The sequence below is a fragment of the Crocuta crocuta genome, unplaced genomic scaffold, assembly GCF_008692635.1.
Source record: "Crocuta crocuta isolate KB4526 unplaced genomic scaffold, BGI_CrCroc_1.0 scaffold1, whole genome shotgun sequence".
Lineage (NCBI taxonomy): Eukaryota > Metazoa > Chordata > Mammalia > Carnivora > Hyaenidae > Crocuta > Crocuta crocuta.
Window position 1 is genome coordinate 8,334,436 of NW_027527930.1, and position 24,646 is coordinate 8,359,081.

General features: G+C 42.5%; 1 protein-coding gene and 1 pseudogene across 1 annotated transcript in view; both read left to right on the forward strand.

Annotated features, from left to right (window-relative positions):
- The first annotated feature begins 1,136 nt into the window (after positions 1–1,136).
- SEPTIN11 (septin 11) overlaps positions 1,137–24,646 on the forward strand; it is an 86,138-nt gene continuing 62,628 nt past the window's right edge. Inside the window, exon 1 of the mRNA XM_077750547.1 lies at positions 1,137–1,311. Within this exon, the coding sequence (XP_077606673.1) occupies positions 1,285–1,311 (27 nt within the window). The 5' untranslated portion in view covers positions 1,137–1,284. The remainder of the gene's footprint in view (positions 1,312–24,646) is intronic.
- Positions 6,884–7,039, forward strand: LOC144221006 (mitochondrial import receptor subunit TOM5 homolog pseudogene; annotated as a pseudogene).

A 24,646-nucleotide genomic window follows, 5' to 3' on the forward strand; every position in this document is an offset into this window, starting at 1 on the left:
TCCCCCCACTCTCCAATCCCGCCGCAGGCAGGCTGCTCTCCCCAATCACCTTGGCCTCGTGCGCCGCCCCTCCGGCTCCACGGGGGGCCGCGGTAACCCACAGCACCTTTGGCACACCTCGCCACCCAGCGCGCGCCGGAACCCTGCCACTCCGTCCGCCACACAGACACGCAGTAACGCCCCGACACCTGCTGCACAAGCCTTTCCCCACAGCCGAGTCTTCCAGCCCCACGCGGACGGAGTGGCGCCTGGCGCTGTCGCCGCGTCCCTCCCCAGCCGCAAGCCAGCCCGCGCGCCTCCGCGTCGTCGGGTCTGTCTCCAGCAAGCGAATGCGGTCGGCTGAGCCCCCACGGGTGACCAACGAGCTCCCGTTACACCCGGGGAAGGCCAACAGCTGCGTTAATTCTCCAGCGGGGGCGTTCTTTTCTTCCTCTCCAGCAGGCCGTGGTTGGGTCGTCCGCAGCAAGTGCTAGGGCCTCTTCCTCTCCACGGTGATCCCCTACCCAGCCGCGCGCTTTCGTGACAGCTTCTAGCTGCCTGCCTTTTATACCCTCCCTCACGAAAAGAATGGTGGAGGGGCAACGCTTCCCTCGTGGGGGTCGGCCCAGGCCCACCTCGGTCGCCCACCGAGCTCTCTCTGCCCGCTTGGCCCGCAGCCCTTCCAAGCCGGTTCCTCCGGGTGGAGCGTGCTTGCCCTGGGCCACCTTTCCGCGAGACGCTGTCCCCACGGGCCCGTCTTGCCCCAGTGTCCCTTCACCTTCTCCGCAGCCTCTCCTCCTCGGTGAAGCGCGTGGCCGAAGCCGAGGCTGGGACCTCCGCGCCCAGGATTTTACTCGGACTCCAGTACGTGGTGGAGCGGGGGATGGCGGCCAGAGTACAGGCTGGGGTAGTCTCGGTGGCACCGGAGAGGGTCGTTTCGGGGCCCACGGCTACCTTCGCTGAGCGCGAGTCCTGCCGCCGGAGCCCGCTGACCCCGGCTGCAGGCCCGCGCGCCAACCCCCTCCCACCGTCTCAGCCCGTGCACGCAGACTCACACCCCTTCCTGGGGAAGCGAATGGTCTCTTCCAGGCGGGTGGCCATGTTGCTCTAATAAAGCGGGAGGGGCGGCGGCGTGGGGGGAGCAGATGCCGCTGGCCGCGAGCGGGAGCTGAGTGCTCGCAGAGCGCAGCCGCGAGGGAGGCGCGGGGGAGGCGAGCCGGAGCCGGAGCCGGAGCCGGAGCGCAAGCAAAAGCCCGTGTTGGCGGAGAGCACCCGGGCGCAGCCGGAGTCGGAGCCGCAGCCGCGATGGCCGTGGCAGTGGGAAGACCGTCTGTGAGTGCTGGGGCCTCACCACCCTCGCCCGCCGCTCTTGTGGCGCCGGGGTGGTCCCCGCGTTCAGGCGGGTGCGGGCGGGGAATGCCGGGGCGGGGGCTCCGGATGGTGGCGGCTGTGGGTGTGTGCATGAGATTGGGCGCGCGTCTGGAGCTGAGGGGAGGGCTAGGCGACCAGAGGCCGGGCTACTACGTGATGCAACAGGGTATCGCCTCCTCGGGCCCGGATTGCGGAGATGTGGGAGAGAAAGGACCCCTTCCCTCTTTTCCCTTTAAAGGGTTTCTTTTAGCCACGGTGCTTCTCGGCCGCCTCCCTCTCGGCGTGCACACCTTTTCTCTCGTGACAGTCGAGAGAGGCATCGAGTGCGGGGGTTTCCTCCTGGCTCCCCGTGGCCGAGGGGGCGACCGGGGCATGGGAATTGTGCCCCGAAGCGCGCTGTCACCCAGCTGTAGAAGCGGGTCAGAAATGGAAGGGTGGGATTTCCGGGGTGGCTTCCCCATTGTGAGATCCGGGACACCCCCAGGCACGCACCCGGCTGACCTGGCCCTGCCCAGGATGTGGACAAAAGCCCTAGATACACACACGCACACACAAAGTTTTCACAAGGCCCCCTTGTCGTGGTGGGTGGAAGTATTAAAATACTTCGAGGTTGGAAGACCGGGGGCGGCGAACCGAGGAGGCAGGGACGCGAGGAAGAGGAAGGTTAGGGCGGGTGAGTGGAGAACTCGGTGCCCGGAGCGAGGGAAGGACCGAGGGTGCGCTCCCTCCCCGAATTCGCCAGCCGGGCAGAGGCAGCGCCTCGTGGGGCGCAAGGCAGGCTCGCGGTTCAGAGCCCGACTTTGAGGGTGCGGTCTCGGTTGGTGCTCCGCGTCTCCGGGTGGACGGCAGGAGGGAGGAAGGGGCGGCGGCGGCCCTTCCTTTTTCATTGGAAGGAGCAGAGCCCGGTGGGAAAGGCGGAGTCGTCCTTCCTTGTCTTTCCCCGTTTCTTTGTCGATGTTCGAAGTCCACTTTCGCACCGCCGGTTTTGGGGCGCGCCTGGAGCGAGGTTTTTCCCGCTCTACCACCTCCTTCCTTTTCCTTTTCTCATCTGCCTCCATCTGTGTGGCCGCAGGTGGTGGCTGGAGATGCCTTGTAGTTCCACGTGAAAGATTTACAGACATCCTGGAAGGTCTGAAGCCCCAGGGATGCAAGGCTGTGCTCGGACTCCCAGCTCTTTCTGGAACTCCTCTCCAGATACACGCGCCTTTTGCTGCCCCCGCCCCCACCCGGCCCCGGGAAGTTCGCGGGGTTCTTCTGCGTGCTCTAACTCGGTTTGCTGGTTTGGCCGCAGGGGTGTTTTCCGAGACGTTCTCCACTGTCAAAGTGTGCTGTGGTCCTACTGAAGCGTAACTGGGTTTTTGGGGCATTTTACACTCTAATATTTAAAGACCTAAAACACTTAAGAATTCAGGTTTCCTCTTGCACACAAGTTGTGTCCTTGATAATTAGTGGTCGTGGATTATTGTTACTGAGGGAATTTACCGAGTCTCTGTGCTAATCCCTTTATTTTTCTGGCGGGGGAAATTGAGGCACAAAGAGATCAAGTTTATCTGGTTAACGTACTCCCTCCTCTCTCACTGTCCCACACTATGTATTTCCAGGGCACATATTTCCATAACTAAAATAACTGATATCTGCTTGAGATAATTGGATAGTGTCTAGGAATGCAAATTTGGGGGGGGTGTTCAGTAATACCTATTGCTGGTTCATTCTTGAGGCTTGGGGGAGGTAGAAGAAATAATTTGCTGCACATTTTCTATAAATTAGTTAGTTCATATATGCCAGTTAAATAGGAACAGTATGTGGATTTAAGATTTAGTTGTGTGGCCGTAATCATATCCAACACCAGGTCTGCCAACCAGATGTGAGCTTAATCCCACAGAATTCTTCTCTGAGACTTCTTATTCAAATAATAGGGGAGATTCTAAAAAGTGTATGTGTATAGAGGAGGTAACTGCTTTCTCTGCACATTCCCTGTTGTCATTGAATTAAGATTAAATTGCAGTTTAAGAACAGAAGACTTTTTTTGGACTGAGTTGTAATATGGGTGATCAAGAGTTGACTACAAAGTTGAAAAGTCTTTTCATACATTTCCAAAGAATTGTTGAATTGTTTTACTTTGTTCATTCAGTTCTTAAGTGTGGTGCCTGTAGTTATATCTTCAATAATTGTGAATGTAGATTTATCCCAACCCAGCTCCAAGGGATCAACACTACATCCTTCATCTTAGAATTCTCTGCCCCTCCTGCTCTTTTATCTATTTTCTGACTTGAACAAATGAAAGGAAGGGTGTGTTGAGAGAAAAGAACCACTCCAAAGTTGATTTATGTATGAATGGAGTTCCCCTAGTTACCCCTTTAGAATTAGACTTTTTAAAAAAGTTGTTTAGGAAAACATGAACAGATCTCCTTTCCCTAAAAACTGCCTCTCTCTTCCAGATTGAAGGAAAGTTCAGTTAGAATAACTTGCTCTCAATTTTAGGGATTCTTAAACTTGAATGTCTTAGCGTGATATCCTAAGTAAATATGAGATTTTACTGGAGAAAAATCCTTGTATGTCAGATGCAGTATTTTCTGTCTTATATTCAGTTATAACCATTTAAACCTTAAGGCTGAACTAAGATGTTTCTTAAGTGGATTTGTTGGCTGGAAAAGAAAAGCTTCAGTTTAGTGTGATATTGTTTATTTTTGTTCTAATTTCGACCCCTAGCTTCTCCATTTTCTCTTGGATGCTGTTGGTGCTTGGCTCTGAGAAGATCCTAAGATACATCTGTTTCAGAATATAACTAACGATTAGCAAGAACATTTCTCCCCTAGGGACGTGTCCACATTTTGGATGAGTTAGTACTTTTGCATCCAAGTCTCAGGACAGCTATTATCTTTCTTTTCAACAGAACATGGTAATTTACTCTACCTGAGAATCAGGCTTTATGTAGCTGATCCACTCTCTCTTAAGGTGTGGTGTTCAAGTTATGGAGACTAGGAGTTGAAAGGAACTTTCAGAGATTATCCAGTTCAGCCTTCTTCCCAACGCAAAGATATTTCTTACTTTATCCCTAACAGATGGTATGTATTTAAACTTTTCCAGTGGTAGAGATTTCCCATGATATCCTTCAAGAGTCATATTTAATTATTCTTTTATCTGTGGAGCCAAAAGAAATGGAAAAACCAAGTTCATGTATTCACTCATTTAAAACTATTTACTGAGTTCCTCCTGTGTGCCAGGTACTGTTCTAGGAGCCAGGGTTCCATCGGTGGACAAGACAGACACACTCTTTTTACCTGGAGCTTTTATTTCTGAGTGTCCATGTGTAGTGAGGTGAACTTCAGTGAGTATGGAGTATGTAAGCCATTTAGGGAGAAAAGAAATTATGTGCCTATTGCTGAGTCAGCACTTACAGTGCAGGTAAGGATCTTGTCCGGGAATCATTAGAGACAGTTCCTGAAAATATGGTCTGTTTTCAGCAGGAGGAGGGTGAGGACTGACAGTGAAATGTTATTTTCCCTTGTTACAAAATTGCCATTTTTTTTAATGTTTTATTTATTTCTGAGAGAGAGAGAGAGAGAGACAGCGTGAGCACGGGAGGGTGAGAGAGACAGCGTGAGCACGGGAGGGTCAGAGAGAGGGAGACCCAGAATCTGAAGCAGGCTCCAGGCTCTGAGCTTAACTGTCAGCACACAGCCTGACACTGGGCTCGAACCCACGAACCGCGAGATCATGACCTGAGCCAAAGTCGGATGTTTAACCTACTGAGCCACCCAGGCGCCCCCAAAATTGCCATTTCTAAGACTGTCTGCTGTGGCCCTTGCATGAAGGATTTTGGCTCTTTTGTACCTGGCAAAAGATTAATGAAGCTGAAAAAGGTCCAGGGGATGGCTCTTTAAATGATAAAGGGACTGTCATCTAGGGGGAGGTCTTTAAAAATTAAAACTCTTTAGTCAGTGGTGTAAATTATACACATTGAGACTCTATAAGCAATTATTAAGGAATGCTGGAAGTGTTTGAGGTACAGTAATCTGTCTTTTTAAATAATTTGAAAGCTATAGTTTTTGTTGTTTTGTTTTAAAATATTTTCATTAAAAATTGTTTACGTTGCAATGAAAAACAGACCCGCAGAATTGATTAAAAGAACAAAACTACAGGGGTGCCTGCGTGGCTCAGTCGGTTAAGTGTCCAACTTCAGCTCAGGTCATGATCTCTCATGGTTCGTGGGTTCGAACCCCGCATCAAGCTCTGTGCTGACAGCTAGCTCAGAGCCTGGAGCCTGCTTCAGATTCTGTGTCTCCCTCTCTCTCTGACCCTCCCCTGTTCATGCTGTCTCTCTCTCTCTCTCTCATAAGTAAATAAAAAATAAACCGTTAAAAAAAAAAAAAAAAACTACCCGTATCCCACCATCCTGATATAAGAGCTTTTAGATTGTTGGCATGTTTTCATTAACTTTGTGAGATTTACACAAGTAAGTATAACCCATCTCCTATAATCTGCAACTTAGAAACCAAACTGTGTGTCTGGTAGGCCCTGTCTATTTGGACACCCATATAATGGACGCAGATGCTTAGTGCTTTCAAAGGGGCCACCCTCTGTGTCCAGACAAAGGAGTGAATGATTTGGATGTCCTACTTTGATTGATTGTCAGAAGACCTAGTGTTTACAGCCACTGATGATGCCACAGCTGATAATGATCTTCGGGTTTAGACTTCCTGTGGGGCAGGCTATAGAGTTTTCTTAAGCCAGTGTGTCTCTTTATAAGACCTTAAACTTGATGGGGTGGGGTGGGTATAGGCTGCTCTTGGATTTTATAATTTATTGAAACCTGTCTTTCTTGGTGCTAGCTAAACCTGTCTCAGCTGGGATCAGTGAAGTGAACCGTTTTTTAAACAAAGACCCAGCAGATCCAAAGCTTCTATAGTGTTCCCCAAGGAGACCTACTTTACAATATAATTGATACCCGCTTTGTCGTCGTTGTTGTTTAAATCCAGATTGACAGAAAACTCCCTTCCAACTAAACAGTACTGCCTCTGACCCACTCAGGCCTGCTGGCAACCCATCAATGGAACCACTGTAGAACATGAAAACAATACTTGGGCTGAGGTGATAGAGACAGGCTTCTAAAAATAATTTGCTGGGTGATATGAAATCAAATTTGCATCCTCCCAGGCCTGGTTTGAGGTAGAAATCAGGCCTGTACCCTCATGTGCCAGAACCAAGGCATTAGAACCCTCTTTTTAAGGATCCATGCCACCGAGTGTGAGTGTCTTGCTCAAGTCAAAGGATGCAGGAAGTTGACCTTTGTGGTTGCATTCTGTCCACCTGCTGAACTGTGCCTGTGTGGGACTGAGTGTGATATGTTAATGGAGGGGACAGGCTTCATGCTCCAAAAAGAATGTCTTTGCTATCCAACAAGCAAAAGCTTTGTTCATGCTCCCTTCCTTTTTTTGCTTTTTAAAAATTGTGATGAAAATATACACAGCATAAAGCATAAGCCTCTGAAGAGTAGAGTGTGGCAGGTGGAGGCTGGAGAGGCAAAGCGGAGATGTTCCTGATTGAGGGACTTGTGCCAAAGCTGGACCCCGAGGAGATGAAAGGGAAGATGTTCAAGGTTGTGATCTCCTCCATATGGGACTTCCTCATCTATGTGGCCCTGCTGCAAGTCACATCTTTTCTCCTAAAGAAATTGGAAAGCATATGAAGATGGGCATCACATGTGAATGCATGATATGAGGAACCCAGTTACAATATCTACTCCTACCTGTAAATGAATACGCCCAGAAAGATGTGAGTCTTTGATTGAATGGATAAAAAAATTCTACTTGTTAAGAACAAGTTTGGCTCTAGTAAACTGATCTTCATCGCTATAATTTGAAACAACTTGAGAAGACATCGTGTAGTGACAGTTCCCCCATATGCCTATGATGTTCAGCCTCTGTGAATATTGATATAATTGTAAGTAATGCCAAACTCCATTTTCTAGCAAGTATTAACTGTAAGGGAATTATGTCTACAATATATATATATTACATATATATATATAAATTTCTCTGAAGGATGAATAAGGAAGCAAAAGGATGAGTAAGGAAAATGAGGTGGAAAGATGTACTAAGCCAAGGAAATAGCATGTGCAAAGCTCTGGGTGTGAGACTGAGCCTTTTAAGGAAATCCACCTATGACATCAGTGTTAAGGGTTGGGTAGAGAAAGTGGACAGATGTGAGTCTAGGCAGGTGGGAGGAGACCAGATAATACAGTGCATTCTTTAAGACACATGCATATTTTCTACACAGTTTTAAAGATATTTTATATCCTGTGCCTATCTCAGATTGTTGGAATCGGTTGATAAAAGACCTTGAAAGTCTGCAGAGTATGAATTCTTCAGGATTCAGTGGGATAGAGGGCAGATGAGAAAGGACAGAGTTGTTCCTTTCATGACCAAATAGTACCCATAAGAATAGAGGAAGTGAAGACTGAGGAAACACACAAAGAGGAGGAGGGATCCAGTGACCACATCCCCAGCATAGGTCTTCCTTTGTTTAGTCTTCTGTATTGAGGCCTTCCTCGAGATGTAGAACTACAGAGTCTTGTTTTCTTAAACGTCGAAGCAACTGAGTCCTAAAGGGTGGGAGAATGGTAGGACTCCTTCTGTCTTGGACTACAAGTGTCCAACAGTATACTCCATGAAGAATGTTAAAAAGCCATAGAATTCTAAGAAAGTAGGAGTAAAGTCTATTAAAAAGCCATGGTTTTCTTAAGACTTAACACCTTTTCCTTCACTTTATCCCTTTGTGTATTGTTTTCATGTCAATATAAATTTTGTGATTCTCATCAAGGGTGCCCATTACGTTTACTCAGGCCTACTGTTGAAAGAAAAAGGTTTAACCAAAACCATCTGTGCACAGGAAGCTGTTCAGCATCTTGATTTTTAATTTGTTTTAAAGATGAAAGAAATTGATGACACAAATGGAAAGATATACCATGCTCATGGATTGGAAGAATTAATATTGTGAAAATGTCCATACTACCCAAAGCAATCTAGAGATTCAGTGCAATCCCTATTGAAAATGCCAATAGTATTTTTCACGGCACTAGAACAAATAATTCTAAAAGTTGTATGGAATCACAAAAGACCTCGAATAGCCATTGCAATCTTGAGAAACTACAAAGCTGGAGGTATCACAATCTCAGATTTCAAGATATACTTCAAAGTTATGGTAATTAAGATAGTAAGGTACTGACACAAAGACAGATAGGTCTATGGAACAGGATAGAGAGCCCAGAAATAAACCCACACTTATGTGGCCAAGTAATCTATTACAAAGGAGGCGAGAATATACAATGGATAAAGAAAGTTTCCTCAGTAAATGGTGTTGGGAAAACCAAACAGCTATAGGCAAAAGAATGAAACTGGACCATTTTCTTATACCATACACAAAAACAAATTCAAAATGGATTAAGGACATAAATGTGAGACCTGAAACCATAAAACTCTTTAAAGGAAACAGTAATCTCTTGGACATTGGCCTTAGGAGCATTTTTCTGGATATGTCTCTTGAGACAAAGAAAACTAAAGCAAAAGTAAACTATTGGGACTATACCAAAATTAAAAGCTTTTGCACAACAAAGAAAACCATCAACAAAACTAGAAGGCATCCTACTGAATGGCAGAAGATATTTGCAAATGAAATAGTTAATAAGGGGTTAATATCCAAAATATATAAAGAACTTCCACAACTCAACACCCACCCGCCGAAGAAATCAATTACAAAATGAGAAGAGGACCTGAATAGGTATTTTTCCAAAGAAGACCTATAGATGGCCGACAGACATATGAAAATATGCCTAACATCACTAATCATAGGAAAATGCAAATCAAAGCCGCAATGAGATACCACCTTACACCTGTCAGTGTCAAACAACAAGAAATAACAAGTGTTAGCAAGGATGTAGAGAAAAGGGAACCTTCATGCACTGTTGGTGGGAATGTAATTGGTGCAGACACTGTGGAAAGCAGTATGGAGGTTCCTCAAAAAATTAAAAATAGAAATACTGTATGATCCTGTAATTCCACTATTGGGTATTTACCCAAAGAAAATAAAGACAGTACTTCAAAAAGATATATGCACCTCTATGTAATTGCAGCAGCCAACATATGGAAACAGTATATCCATTGATAAATGGATAAAGAAGTTGTGCTCTGTGTGTGTGTGTGTGTGTGTGTGTGTGTGTGTGTATATATATATATATATAGGGTTGTTGTGTTTTTTTTTTTTAAATGTTTTTATTTCTAGGAGAGAGAGAGAGACAGCGTGAGCAGGGGAGGGTCAGAGAGAGAGGGAGACACAGACTCTGAAACAGGCTCCAGGCTCTGAGCTGGCAGCCAGCACAGAGCCCGACGCGGGGCTCGAACCCACGAACCGCGAGATCATGACCTAAGCGAAAGTCGGACGCTTAACCGACTAAGCCACCCAGGCGCCCCTATACAGGGTTTTTAAGGAGTAAGGGATGGGGGTGTTACAGTACATGTAGCATCATCACATAAGCACCAATTACAATTGTACAGCACCCCACTCCTGGTAACAGCTTTGACCATTCAGCATCTGTATGTACACACACACACACACGAGTATTACTCAGCCATAGAAAAGAAAGATCTTGCTATTTGTGACAACATGGATAGATCTAGAGGGTATTCTGCTAAGTGAAATAAATCAGAGAAAGGCAAATACTGTATGATTTCACTTAGGTGGAATCTAAAAAAGCAAGATGAATGAACAAACAAGAAACCAAACAGAATCATAAATACAGAGAACAAACTGGTGGCTGCCAAAGGGGAGAGGATACAGGGCAAGGGCAAAATAGATGAAGGAGATGAAGAGATACAAGCTTCCAGTTATGGAGTGGATGGGGCACAGAGACGAGACCTTCAACATGGGAATATAGCCAGTAATATTGAAATGGTGTTGTGTGGTGACAGATGGTAATTGCATTTATGGTGAGTATAGCTTAATGTATGGAGTTGTTGAATCACGTGCACCTGAAACTAATGTAGCATTGTATATGAACTATAATTGAGTTAAAAAACAGCAAAAACCTCTGCACAGCAAGCCTTCTTAGCATCTTGATTTTTAAATTTTATTTAAATTATTGTCAAGATAATTATCTCACTTTATCCTTACAAAATTCCCAAGAAGTAACATAGACAAGGAAACTGAGGAATAAAGAAACTAACACTTACCTAATGTGTACAGCCAGTTACTGGGAGTGCTAGATTTAGAACCAAGGCTCTTAGACCAATATATATATATATAGACCTACCAATTGTGTCAGTCTGTTAGACTAACTTATGCTGAGGTAACACATTGGTTCCAAATTTTGGTGACATACAACAAAGGTTTATTTCTTACCCATAGTCTTTGATTCAGTTTCTGAAATCTCCATGCTGTACTGACTCCAGGACGCAGGTCCTCTGGACCTTGCTAGTCTGGTAGCAGAGGAAAAAGATCTGCTGAACCCTGAACTATCAAGCTCTTAACGTGGATCACTTCTACACAAACTTCATTAGCCAAAGTAAATCGTCACTCCTAAATTCAGCAAGATGGAGATGGATAATCCTTTTGCAAAGAGTGACTCTGCCAGTCACTTGACCAAGCTTGAGGGCCATGGGATGAGGATTTACTTCCCCATCCTGTGGGGAATTATTTCGAATGGTAGGAGTTCACCATATTGTCCTAGTGAGGGAATCTACTATGGAGCCAAGGTCCCTCATTATTTTTAAAAATTCTTTCCCAGTCTGTAATGAGTTTTCCCACTCTTTGTCCTGTTCTGATTCTAGGTGGACGTGGTAGAATGCTGAGAAACTGTGTGTGTGTTAAGCAGCCAGAATGAATTGAAGGCAGAGGATGTGATTATTCCTATTGTTCACTCACAATGATCTTGGAGTAGCATCCTAAGTAAGGGATGGGTGGTGACCTTCTGAAAGACCTTCTGTGCTGTTCTCTGGTGGCCCCGACTCTGGGACTGTACACTCTGGGAAATGGTTTTGAGGCCATTAGGACTTCCAGCTGCTTGACAGAATTATTTCCCTTGGGATGTTTCCAAATCTGTCCTTTCCCAGCCCATCTGTTCCTAAATGCAGATGCATCAGATGGCACCCTTCTTTTCCTTGCTTTGTTTTCTCTCACTGAGAGGGAGGAGTACTATATCACATTTGGGTTATGAACGTAGGCTCTACAGCCAGACTTTTTGGGTTCTAGGGTATCAGCTCTGCCATTTAACCACCTTTGTGACCTTAGGCAAGTTACTTACCTTGCATACATCTCCTGCATCAGCTATAAAATAATAATGGTACCTTCCTCAAAGATTTATAGGATTAAATAAGTTAAGACACACAAAGTGCTTGCAGTGCTGCATGAAACATTCATCCTCAATAAAAAGGAAATGAATATGGAAATAATGACTTTATACCAAAGACTGGGCTCCAGCCAGAACTGCTAACCCACCCACCCCACCCCAGCAGGAAGTGACCATTTGCCCCTTCCTCTCACACACCTGAAATGCAGTCTTCCCTTTTTCTAATCAGAGCATACCTCTGAGGCATAGACCCCGATATGCTGTCTCCTTGAAGCCTTGACCTGCTATCCAAGTTTTGGTAATTTTTCTGTCTGAATTCCTGCAGCAGTGACTATCTGCAACACTTGTGTGTCACCTTTATAGTGTTCTGGAGTCTCCACACCACCCCCACCCCTCCTTTCTTCAAGATCCTATTTAAAATAAACAGGAATGAGGTGCCTGGGTAGCTCGGTCAGTTGGGCATCTGACTTCAGCTCAGGTCATGATCTCACGGTTCATGGGTTTGGGCCCTGCGTCTGTCTCTGTGCTGACAGCTCAGAGCCTGGAGTCTGTTTTGGATTCTGTGTCTCCCTCTCTCTCTGCTTCTTCCCTGGTTGCATTCTCTTTCTCTCAAAAATAAACAAACATCAAAATAAATAAATAGGAATGATCAAATATAGTTGTGAATGCTTTTTAAAAGAATCTTAGGGGCACCTGGGTGGCTCAGTTGGTGGAGCGTCTGACTTCAGCTCAGGTCATGATCTCCCGGTTGGTGGGTTCGAGCCCCACACGGGGCTCTGTGCTGTCATCTCAGAGCCTAGAGCCTGCTTCAGATTCTGTGGCTTCCTGTCTTTTTGCCCCCCCCCCCCATTCGCACTCTTGTCTCTCAATAAATGAATGTTAAAAAACATTTTTTTAATTAAAAAATCTCTCATTACCACAAGCATATGTTCTGCTAGTCTTGACCACGTTCATGTATTCTTAGCCTTACTGCCAGATGTAAGGGGAGAGGCTGCGTTGTGGACCCCCCATTAATAAACATGTGACTGAGTGAGCAAAAATTGATCCTTTTGGATAAGATTTGTGCCGGCCTGCTTCCTCTCAGTCCACCTTTTATTTAATTCACGCTGTTGCTGTGTGTGTTTCAGGAAGGTGTAAACCTCATATCTACAGCTTTCTGCTCCAGGCTTCTCTGTTGTAGCCACCTGGGCTCTGCTTACCTATTTTGACCTATGTACACGTCTGGATGTCCAAGGGTGTTTCCATCCCATAGGCCAACACCTGCCTGATGCGGGATGGGTGAGCAAACACTTCTCTCTTTTGTCATTAACTTTGGACAGTTCTGAGGCACAATAAATATGGCTCCTCAGAGGGTCCCACATGGGCCCCAGCCCACAGGGTGATTAGCTCCATATACATACATTTAGGATGGCTGGGCCTCCTCCTCTGTTTCATCCTTCTGGGTCCCCACTCTTGTTCCTTTGGATCACTTCCCCAAAGAGCTGTATGCATGCAAGCCCTAGTCTCAGGCCTCTGCATTTTGACGAAAACACCGTGTTACCTGGTTTGGGGTTCTTGTACCTTATGCAAATGAGGGAGCATGAATGTTACTTTGTAACATAACAGATTACTCTGGAGTTAAAAAAAATATGCTGAGAACAAACTGATCTTTCTTTAATCAGGGTTTTACTACTTATTGGAGGGAAGACTTCAAACCGTTAAGAGCTAGGCTTAGAAAAGAAGAAAACTGGACACATCATCTAATCTTTTCAATAATTTTCCTTTCTACCTCCTTGGAGTGGAACCCACACTCTTTCAAGGTGGGAGTGCTTATCTTTAAGTGTATAGTGCCTACTTTGTTCTGTAACTTCTTTAATATACCCATTTCAAGTCAATTGCATATTTTATAATCTAGAAACAGTGTATGAGAGAAAAAATGTTTTTGATACATGAACTGTGAACTTGGGTCAAAGCTTAAAACTGTTTTTGAAAAAGAAATTTTGTGGTTTATACTCTATAGATAGGAAGAATGAGGTAAAAATTTTTGAAGCAACTTCTAGTGAGCTAATGTTGAGCAGTTTTAAGGGCCCAGATTAACTTAAATATCTGCCTGAAAGTTCTTCAGTTTATCAGAGTTGTTCAAATCATCCCTTCATTTTGAGCCTATCCCATAGGCAGTTTCTGATAATGTAGGAGACATCCTTGGAAATATCGGAAACCAAACAGATTCATTCTCCAGTTTCCCCCAAATTTCTTACTTTTACTCTCACTCTGAGGTTTGATTTGACGTTTTTGGGAATGGGCGATATAGGTCTGTACCTCTGCCTTTTGGAATGATTTGATTGTTTATTACATACCTCTTTGTTTTCAAAGCCTTTTCCAATCCTTTCTTTGTTTTTTATTCCAAAATAAAGAGAGTGGGAAGAGAAAACTTAAATTGGGTACTTAAATGTGTGATTCCTCAAACTAAAACTGGAATTATTTTTCACGTTTCTTTCTTTTTTTTTTTTGTCATTAAATACACATTTGGAATGTTGTTGCTAATTTGCACATTGTCTTTGCCATTGAACTCATTGCAGTGGTGTCCTAATTGAAATTGTGCAATTCCTTGCATTTTTCTTGGCAATTAGATTTCATTGAGTGAATATTGATCTTCACAGTTTTCTTGTGAGGTAGTTTGATTAGATATTGTTCTTGAACCCAACCTCTTCAGCTCCTGTTTGACAGATCAGGACTCAGACTTGCCACAATAAGTAAGGTAAAGTCGGGGCGTCTGGGTGGCTTAGTCGGTTAAGCGACTGACTTTCGCTTAGGTCATGATCTCGCGGTTCATGGGTTTGAGCCCCGCGTCGGGCCCTGGCCTGACTGCCAGCTCAGACCCTGGAGCCTGTTTCAGTCTGTGACTCCCTCTCTCTCTGACCCTCCCCTGCTCACGCTGTCTCTCTCTCTCTCTCTCCTAGAGATAAATAAAAAAAACCATTAAAAAAATTTTTTTTAAATAAAAATAAAAAAAAATAAATAAGGTAAAGTCTTCTAACTGTTGGTTATACATTCTTCTTTCCAAATGGGGATACCACTCTAGTCTGCAGAATAATGCTCTCAGAACTTACAGCGATGATGGAAATGTTCTATGACTGAAATGCCCAGTATGTAGTCAATAGCTATATGTGACTATCAGACACTTGAAATGGGGCTGGTATAACCACAGAATTGGATTTTTTTAATCTTGTTTAATTATAATTAATTGGCATTTAAATTTAAATAGCCACATGTGACTAGTGGTTACCATATTGAATAGTGAGCTTTAGGAGTATGGTCTAGAGGCATCTGGGTGACTCAGTCTGTTAAGCGTTTGACTTTGGCTCAGGTCCTGATGTCGCAGTTCATGGATTTGAGTCCCACGTTGGGCTATGTGGTGACAGCTCAGAGCCTGGAGCCTGCTTCGGATTCTGTGTCTCCTGTTCTCTATGCCCTTCCCCTGCTTGTGCTCTGTCTCTGTCTCTCTCCCTCTCCAAAATAAACAAACATTAAAAAAATTAAAAATTAAAATAAAATTTTAAAAAAGGAATATGGTCTAGAAGTATTTATAATCTGATATTTCTTCCTTATATTTTAGAAAACTTCATTAAGAAAAATTCCAAACATTACACAAGAGAGGATATAATTAACCCTTCTATCACCTACGCCAATCTTATGTCCTCTCTTTCCCCTTCTCTCTAACTACCTCTCTCCTCATCCCAACCCCCCAAATTATTTAAGTTTATTTTGAGAGAAAGAGAGAGCGAGAGCAGGGGAAGGCAGAGAATCCCAAGCAGGCTCCACACTGTCAGCACAGAGCTTGATGCGAGGCTGGATCTCACAAACCGCAAAATCATGACCTGAGCCAAAATCAAGAGTCTGCTTAACTGACTGAGCCACCCAGGCGCCCCTGTTTGTTTTTTAAGGTTTTATTTTTTAAGTAATTTCTACACCCAACGTGGGACTTGAACATAACAACCTTGAGATCAAGAGTTACATGCTCTACCAACTGAGCCAGCCAGGCACCCCAAGTTTGTTTTTTTTAACAATTATTATTATTATTATTTTGTAATCTCTACACCTAACATGGAGCTCAAATTTATAACTCTGAGGTCAGGAGTCACATGCTCTTCCAACTGCTCTAGCCAGTCAGCCACCCTCCCTGTCTCCCCCTGCCTGAGTTATTTTGAAGTAAATCCCAGGCTCAGCCTGATCTCATTTTGTTTTAAGAGCTATGCTGGTGACCTGGAGGCAGGAGGAACATGGCATTAGGAAGAGGTATTCAGGGATCTTCAAAGTGAATTTGTGATTTAAAACCAAAAAACTAAAAATCTTCATGCTGAAAGTTATGGTTTGACAAAGATAGGTAATGAGTATATAGATGAGTGATATTTGTGTGGTTGAGATATTTCATCATCACCATCATTATAATGAAAGGCCAAGCATGAGCCCATAGATGGAACAGTTACTGTCCCAAGCTCGGTTACATGTGCTTTTATTCAACTTTGGGTTCATGGATAATTTAAAAATTTAAACATTCATGTGTAGTATTTATCATTGAACCTTGTTGAATTCCAACAGTGCTATAGAATCATAGGATTTTTAAAGGTAGAAAGCAAGCTGAGGATCATATGGTTTTCGCCCAATCTCACAGTCTCCTCATTTCTAGAGAGTAGCTTGTGTTGAGTTCCCTTTGAGTGGCCCAGCACTTTGTCTTCCACTCTTGCCAGATCAGCTGACTGGCTGAGTTAAAACCTGTAGAACTAAGTCACTCCCACCTACTTTTTTTTTTTTTAATTTCTTTTAATGTTTTATTTATTTTTGAGAGAGAGATAGAGACAGCATGAACAGGGGAGGGAAGGAGAGAGAGGGAGACACAGAATCCAAAACAGGCTCCTGGCTCTGAGCTGTCGGCACAGAGCCCGACGTGGGGCTCGAACCCACGAACCGTGAGGTCATGACCTGAGCCGAAGTCGGACGCTTAACCGACTGAGCTACCCAGGTGCCCCTCCTACCTACTTTTTAAAACACAGACTCTTAGAACCTCTTTTAGAGCAGACATGTTTTTTCTAAGTCCATTTGAGGTAATATAGATACTCTTTTTTTGGAGAGAAATGTTTTTTAAATAACATAAAATTTTCTCTTGTGGGCTGAGACTTTATGCCTGTTACTGGTGAATATTATTATAGAAAACGCCTGTTTATTTTCTGTTATTTCTGTTTATAAAAGAAACTCTTGTAGCAAGCACATTTTGATCATGTAGACACATTGAAGGAAATAATGCTTGCATCATTGATATTTAAAAGTGCTTTTTTCCCTTCACAACATAAAGCAAGAATTGTTACTGTGCTTTTGTAGTTGAATTTAGGAGCTAATAATGATTTTCTTCCTTATCATAAAGTGCAGAATATGTATATTCTAAATTTGGAACTTAGGATTTAAGAGGAAGAATTTGTGATGGTAAAAGGATCTTGTATCATCAGAAATGTGCCCAGGCCTTGGCTCAGCTGTTTTATTGATGGAAAAAGACGATATGCTTTAGAGTAAGAGCTATTAAAAATTTCAGCAACATTCTGAACAACTGCAAGCTACTGTTGCAACAGGATGCCATTCCTCTTCCCTGGTCAGCTCTCCAAGAGTTCCCTGAACTTCTGTTAGCCACATTCCTGGGAGAGGGAAGAACTATGTCTAATCTATCATCTACACTGCAACTTCGTCCAATTTGCTTTTATTGCACAGCTCTTGGAGAAAGTGAATAGTTGGTTAATACCTTACATGTTAATGTTACTGTGACTCAGGATTTATGCCATTTTTTGCAAATAATACTTGAGTGAAATGAGCTTTCTTATCTCCACTTGACAAGAAATATTTGAATCCACGTTAGGGCTAAGAACACGACTTAGGGAGATGTTTTGTCAAATCACATGCACTGTCCTTTTCATGCAAGGTAGAGACAAGAAACTACTAAGGATTGTAAAATAACTGTGACCTGATTAGGAAAATATAGCAACTATTTTCAACAAAGAGGATGAAATATTAGTATGAGTAGCAGGTTTTTCTTATTATATTAAGCTCACAGATTTAGAAAAAACCCACATTTAAATCCAGCAATAACATATCTCGAAAAAGAAAATCCATTCTTGTAAGCTAGGTCTCAATTTATGCTTACACTTAATTACAGTTAGAAAAGTGCTGAACTTGATGTAGCTATCGCATTACTAAGAAATAGAAGTTTATGTATTCTCTTTAAAATAGTTAATGATCAGTGGTTTATCACAGCTTTGATAGGCCTCAGTTTGGTTCTGGATTGAATTATTTATGGCATGGTAAAACAGTAAGGGAGAGATATAAATAAACCATCTTTGACCAGGGGGAGCTTCATTATTTGGCTTATTTATCGGAGGGAAGAAAGTACCAAAAAGGACAACTCTCAGATTTCTTCAGGTAAATGCTGTAAACGGGCCAGCATGTGCCACCTAGTAGCTCTGCCTGGCTAAATGAGGACCTCAGTGGTGCCAGTTTCAGTTTTTCGAGAGAACATGGACATTTAGAGTTTGAGATGCTGTTCCCCCATCTGAAAATGTTGGCAGTTAAGTCAAATATTTTTAAAATACTGTGTGGGCCACATAAACATGTTCGTGGGTTGAGACTGCCAGTCAGCAATCTGATTTCCATTGAAAATAATTCATTTATATTTTCTTGTATTTAAATAAAGAAACCATTAACTTTTGGGAGGAGGGATGTCTTTTTAAATGTTTTCACATTTGAAAAGTAAAGTGCTTTTTGTAGAAAATGTGCTTGTTTTTAAAACCGAAGTGAAGCAATTACCTGAACTCTGATGTGAAAGTGTCTAGATTGTTTGAGGGCAGTATCAAACCTTTAAAATGGTTTCCTTAGCAGGGTATCTCCTAACAGGTTTGAGCTGTAGGAGATCAAACTGGGAGGAGCTGGACCTGTGCCGTGTGTCTAGGGCCCACAGCAGAGAGAGCAGGAGGGACTCTCCAGCGTATGGTGTCCAGTGCCAACATCCCTCTGCAAAAACATGTGCTATATATAGTGAACAGGGTTGGATTTTTTTTCTTTTTGGTTTAGGTCCAATGACAGTTAATGACTGTTCCTTACAGGCTGTGAAATTATTTATGAGTTTGGCAGTAGGATGATGTGAAATGCAAGTGGAGATAGGTAGAATAGGGTCTGTTACCAAATCCTAATAAATTGTTAGTGCTGGAGCCAGGACAGACTTCAGCAGTCACCCAATCCGGGACCTTCTTTTGAGATGAGGACACTGAAGCCTGGGGACTTGGGCTGAGGCTGAAAGTTCTCATTAATACTTCCCTGTCCAGTAGGAACCCAGCCCTCTCCTCTCATTTTTTTTTCTCTTCTTCTTCCTGCCTAAAGGAAAATGTGTCTTCCAGGATTTATTTGTGGCAATTGGACAGGTCTTTCAAAAAACAAAGAAGTCAGTTGTTTAGGAAACAGAATATTTAGAAAAGATCTTCCTAGGCAGTTGATTTAGTTTGTCTTTGTCATAATTTTTTTTTTTTAAGAGAGAGAAACACTGAGTGTGTGTGAGTTGAGGGGCAGAAAGAGGGAGAGAGAGAATCCCAAGCAGGCTCTGCACTGACAGACGCCAGACATGGGACTTGATCTCTCAAACTGTGAGATCATGACCGAGCCAAAATCAAGAGTCAGATGCTTAACTGCCTGAGCCACCCAGGCACCCCAAAACATTTTTACTGTTAAAATTTCTGGTGCCGTTTTTATATGAGTTTTCGAATGCTTCTTTCCAAAAGCCTACCCTTCCATACTATTTTCAGAAAGCAAAAAGCCACTTAGATATGCAACAGGAAAATGTGGCAATTTATTACCTTTCTGCAGAGTTTCCTAGTGGTGGGTTGAACCATATGAAATTGTTCATTTCAGATGTTTCAGCTACAAAAATGGTACTTTCATATGCTTCAAGACAGTAGCTTGAGCAAGAGGATGATGAACATTGGGGTAGATTCCTATTCTTCTAAAGGCATTGTTGACATTTTACATTGTCATTGACCATTCAGCCTGTCTTGTGTTATCCTGCTCAAACATTGTTATACTATTATACCAGAGGTTTTGTTTTGGTTTGGTTTGGTTTGGTTTTTTACTGAGAAATGTGGAATTGAAAGCTCCATGTGCACACGTGGAACAGTCTTCCTTCCACGTGCTATGTTTGGCTTGAAAAGCCTCCCTTGCCTTGAAGAAAAGATGGCCAAGCTAAAGTCAGATGCTGGATTTGTTTCTGATTTTTCAGGCCAACAGAAGCTAGTTGGAATGGGAGTGATTTTCATTTTGTCTTGGTCAAGAGCGCAATACTTTGATATGCAGTTATATTAATATTACACCCTGATTGGGGGATCAGAGACTCTTGAAAACATTGCCCTGTTACTCTAATTGAAGCCTAATTGTGATTTGTTGGTGGAGGGGTGGGGGAAGCAAACGGGCTCACAGAAAGAAATGTCATAAACTTTAGACCTTTTCTTCTACTAGTTCTCTGAATTGAATCCGCTGAATATTGGCTTTGTCAAAACAACTTTTGTAAACGATGTGGCATTTTAGCATTTTGGGGATTACAAAACTAAGCATAAAATAAGAGACATGGTGCTCAACTCTGACAGGGAAAAATTTATTTGAAGGATGTTATGACCTCTGAATCAAATGAAATACATCTTTTGACTTTAGGCATCAAGGGAATTAATATTAAATATATGCTCATTTTTCTTAAGAAATTAGAAAACAGAAATCCAACCCAAGTCCAGTCAGTTGGAGAAAGCCAAACTCTACAAAATTCATGGTTCGTAAAGATCTTAGTGTGCACCACAGCTGAATAAATATAGCTAAGGAGCCATCACAAACAGCAACTTGGAAATGCAATTTTCTGTACTACTTTGAACTGGAGAGTTAGTTAGAAATTCACTTCTGACCTTTCAGGCCCCTTTTGCCTATGACTTTAAAATTTGAGTGCTTTACTCTAGTTCTTAAAAAGTACTATGAAACTAAACTTTAGAACTAAAGGGTTTTTTTTGGGGGGGGGGGGGAAAAAGGTTTTCCGAAGGAAAAAAGTTCCGGACAGGCTGAATTTGTTTTCCCTCCTCTTAAATCGTTTCTGTAAAAACACCCTTCCCTAATACAGGAGTGCTGATGCATAGGGGCACATATACCCCAATGTTCACAGCAGCACTTTCAACAATAGCCAAATCATGGAAAGAGCCTGAATGACCATCAACTGATGAATGGACAAGAAGATGTGGCTTATCTATACAATGGAATACTACATGGCAATGAGAAAGAATGAAATCTGGTCATTTGTAGCAATGTGGATGGAGCTGGAGGTTGTCATGCTAAGTGAAATACATCAGGCAGAGAAGGATAGATACCATATGTTTTCAGTTATAAGTGGACCAGGAGAAACTTAACAGAGGACCATGGGGGAGGGGAGGGAGAAAAACAGTTGGGGAGAGGGAGGGAGGCAAATTATGAGAGACTCTTGAATACGGAGAACAAACTGAGGGTGGAGGAGAGGGGAAGGCGGGTGATGGGCGTGAAGGAGGGCACTTATTGGGATGAGCACTGAGTGTTATGTGGAAACCAACTTGACAGTAAACTGTCAAAGAAAAAAATATATACCCTTCCGTACTGTTGCCTTCAGGATGAAGTCTCACTTCCCCAGGATGGTTTGCTGGTCTTTCCATGATTTGATGCCTGTCTTTTCATCATCATCAGTCAGCTCCTTGCAGGGTCCTGGGCACCACACTTTTTTCACTCTGTCTTTCACCTCATGTAAATGCCTTTCTTCTAGCCTCTTCCACCCTCTATAGCTACTCCTTCTTCAAGACTCTCCAGACCCCTCTGTTTTCCCTTTGCTCAGGCAGAGTTTGGAAAACTAGCTTTCTGAATTCCCATTTATCTTAGGTTCTTGTAATAAGCAGGCATGGTGTGCCATAAGAGTTTTCATGCCCGATTCATTTTTGTATCATACATTCAGCAAAGAATAGGGCCTGGCAAAAGGAATTCCTCAGTAAATGCATCAAAAATTACTGTGCAGTAACAGGCCCAGGTTTCTGCCTGTATAGAGGACTTAATCAGGAAAAATAACTGGCATAACATCCTGGAAGGAGATTACAGAACAAAGAATTCAACGATCTGCTAAATTTCCCCAGGAATTCTCAGCATTATTTAATGGTTGACAGAGGGAGCTTTGGAGGGCTAAGAAATGAACACAAATGCAATGGGCTGAAGATTTCATTTCACTGGTTTTCTTGTCTCAGCCCAGTTTCTCAGCCCAGGGCTTGTTTCAGCTCAATCTCTCTCAGCCTGGGGTTGCTCAGACCATAAAAATTGGAGTTGACAGAGCATAAGATAATTTGCTCCAGTTCATCAGAAAATATTGTGGAGTGACTGGGTGAGGCAGCCTCGGGAAATGGTAAAGGTTGTTCTCTTTGTAGTTCTCTTTGATGCTGCGTTCAGGGTCTTCCCTGGGTTTATTTTTCCTAATTATTGAAATTATATGTATGGCAACAACCCCTGAAGCTATTCTGCATAGCAATTAGTGCGCTGCTTTCAGTGTTTTTATTACTTATTACCTTCCTGAGAACCGTCAACATGCTTGGTGAAAATGCTAGAGATTATAGTGTGAGAAGTGGTTTTTTATAGATGTATTGTCCCGTAGAAGTGAGGTTACAGGATTCCTAGGAAGAATAAATCTTCACATTTTTTAAAGTTTGTGTATGATATCTATATGTATATATCATATAAATGTATTCAATGGCTAGCGAAATTGACATTAAATTGATAGAGGAAAAACATTTTAAATATTGTCTATTATGCAATTGCTTAAAGTGGACAAGACTGTACTAGGGGCTTTATATTATGTCAGTTGAAACTATAGCAAACGTACATCGATACTATCCCTAATTTATAATTAAAGAAAAAGAGACTTAGAAGTAACCTGTCTCAAAAGTTGTAGAGCTGGGGTTTTTACTCGTGACTGACTTACAGCTGATGCTTATAACACTGTTCCATACTTCTTTATGTTTTATATTAGTTTCAGAGTTTTTTTTCAAGCCTATCACTTAAGATATTGACATATAAATATTAAATCTAAAAATGGCACCAGAGACTTCATGCACACTTGCCTGAAATATATTATTTTTAGAACCTAAATTATTTCTAATTTTAAAACTTAAATTATTTTTAAAACTTAAAACATTTTATGCATTATTCTGGAACAGAATATTGAACTTGGTTATTTTAGCTAAATATTTCTTAATTATGATCATTGAATCTTGTCTGAGTGTAGCACAACACTTTTGAATTTACCAAGACTTATGAGCTTAGAAGGGGTAGTATTTGCTTGGGAAAATGTGGGAGAGAGAGCCACCTTAACATGGACATGACTGTGGGGATATTCGGTGATACATTGCTCATTTTAAAAGAATATCAGAATGAGCCAGTGAAGATCTGGGTATGAAACACCAGGTGGTAGTTTCAGCGCCTCTTTTCTCTCCAGCTTTACATAGTCCTTTAAAAAAAATAGGCCTTTTAAAATCTAGGAATGTAAATTACTTTCCTAAGTAATTCTTAAGTCAAGATGGTCAGTGGCTCTGCAAGATACAACAATCTTTAGGTGATTAGGCTATCTAACTATCAGGATTATAGTGAGGTTGGACATCTTTTCATGTGGTCATGGGCCATTTGTATTTATTTCTTGTGAATAACCTATTCATATCCCCCCAGCCCCCAACCCCCAGCTGGGCTATTTCTTTCTATCTTGCTGACGTTCATCCTTTTATATGTGCAAATAATCTTCTCCCAGGCTGCCATGTATCTTTACCTTTGTTTTTGGTGTCTTGTTGTACAGAAGCTTTAAATGTGCCGTCTTCTTTTTGGTTTGTATTTTGAGTCTTGTTTTGGAAATCTAGTTCACTCTTTACTGAAGTTCATTTAATTATGGTTAACAACTGTTTTGTCTTTTGCTCAGTGGTTTAGAGGGGACAAGAATGTGGCAACTGTTAAGAAACAGAGTCCATTCATCCAGTGAGAGATGTCCTGAAATAATAAATTAGAAACAACTCAAAGAGGAGACAGAAAGGAAAGAGCTTAGAACCCAAGACGTGAAAAGTAACAGAGCTCAAGAATCCAGCCCTTTTAGAGGGATGCAGACATTCAGTACTCTGTGATTTGAAGAGATTCTGATGAGCTAATTAACACCTAACTTGTAATTAGCAGCTGAGTTCACACTGAGCTAGATGGAGAACAAGCAAGGAAGCTTGGGTTAGTGATAGCGGCTTTAAGTTAGCAGTTTGGAGGTGGGGGAGAAATCCCCTTTTAATATTCCAAGTGAGTTATTTCCAGGTTTATAAAGATCTCTTAGTACTAACAATAAGTAATAATACTGGATACTCTGTGTGCGGCAGGCACTATGCCTGAGCAATTTATATGCATCATCTCATTTAGTCAAACTTCCCATTTTACAGATGAGCAGACTCTAGGAGGTTAGATAACTTGCCCAGTTCACACAGCTGGTAAGTAAGTGGTATCAGGATTTGAATTCAATTCCTTTCTGAACTCTGTGCCATCCAAATGTGATTGGTACACATTTTTTAAAATAAAAAGTATTTGTGAAGATACTAAGTAATGAGTCCCTGGAGTTGATGATTGTGCCTGTTCTACTTGAAAAGAAGTTCTATCAAGCATCTTTTGGCATACCTGGAGTTCGTTGCCCTTAGTGGAAGCAAGAAGTTTTTGCAGGACTGTATTGCTTGAAACTTTTAAAAAAAACAAACCAAAGCCCTTTCCTTGAGAGGGTCCATCTTTTCTACCTTGTCTTTGCTACCATCTGCCTGGGTGAAGAACGGGCCAGTTTCTCCTAAGCTATGACCTGGCTCTCTAGCACCCTTCACTCAGGTCACAGGCAAAACTCCA